The sequence below is a fragment of the Echinococcus granulosus genome (assembly GCF_000524195.1).
Source record: "Echinococcus granulosus chromosome Unknown EG_S00383, whole genome shotgun sequence".
In the NCBI taxonomy this organism is placed as follows: domain Eukaryota; kingdom Metazoa; phylum Platyhelminthes; class Cestoda; order Cyclophyllidea; family Taeniidae; genus Echinococcus; species Echinococcus granulosus.
In genome coordinates this window covers 8,205-8,826 of record NW_020170763.1, presented here as the reverse complement: position 1 = coordinate 8,826, position 622 = coordinate 8,205, and the positions used below count along the sequence as shown (strand labels likewise).

The 622-nt window shown below is 37.9% G+C and overlaps 1 protein-coding gene across 1 annotated transcript in view; it reads right to left on the bottom strand. All coding sequences in view use genetic code 11, as the record gives it.

Annotated features, from left to right (window-relative positions):
* The window catches only part of EGR_11104 (hypothetical protein), a gene marked incomplete at both ends in the record, with an annotated part of 1,441 nt that extends 1,201 nt beyond the window's left edge, over nt 1–240 (bottom strand). The window contains one exon of the mRNA XM_024500353.1: nt 85–240. Within this exon, the coding sequence (XP_024345234.1) occupies nt 85–240 (156 nt within the window). The remainder of the gene's footprint in view (nt 1–84) is intronic.
* Between the last annotated feature and the right edge of the window lie 382 nt (nt 241–622).

The window sequence follows — 622 nt, the reverse complement described above, 5'->3', positions numbered from 1 at the left end:
TATAAATTTTTCTAAATGTGATCACATGGCATATGTTACATCTTTCGTGTATAGTTATTATATCGCCATCACACTGACACCTACCCTTCCTTGGACTCCTTTCGGAAATCCATCTTCAAAATTTGTGTTTTCTTTCTTTCGCATTTGATATAAGCATATAACTATTATTTTACAGCATATATTGAAATGATGTTTCCCGCACAAAGATGGGAAGCTGTCAAGTCTCTGGGGTGTTTGCATTTTACTCACCTCCGTTGAAAGCTAAATCTAGTGGTAAATTTGTCAAGTGCTTCTTGGGACTTATGGAAGGGATGAATTGCTTGACTTCCTGATGGAACCACTGAATCTGGAAAGTTTGCTCATGACGAGTAAATAAGATAATGTACTATTATTCAGAGGTAGGTAAAGTGAACCTTTCTGACAATCCGTAGGTGACAGCTTTCCCTCCGATGTAGTGTAAAGAAGGGCGTCCCAAAAGCCTTCTTTTCCAAATGGCAAGTGCAGCGTTCTCTGTAAGAAACATGGTTTTCATAAAAGGTTGACTATGAAAAAGGTGGTTTGTAGTTTTGGTCGTGGAATAGGGTCATGAAGATAGGAATTTAGATAGTAGTAGTGAGATAGA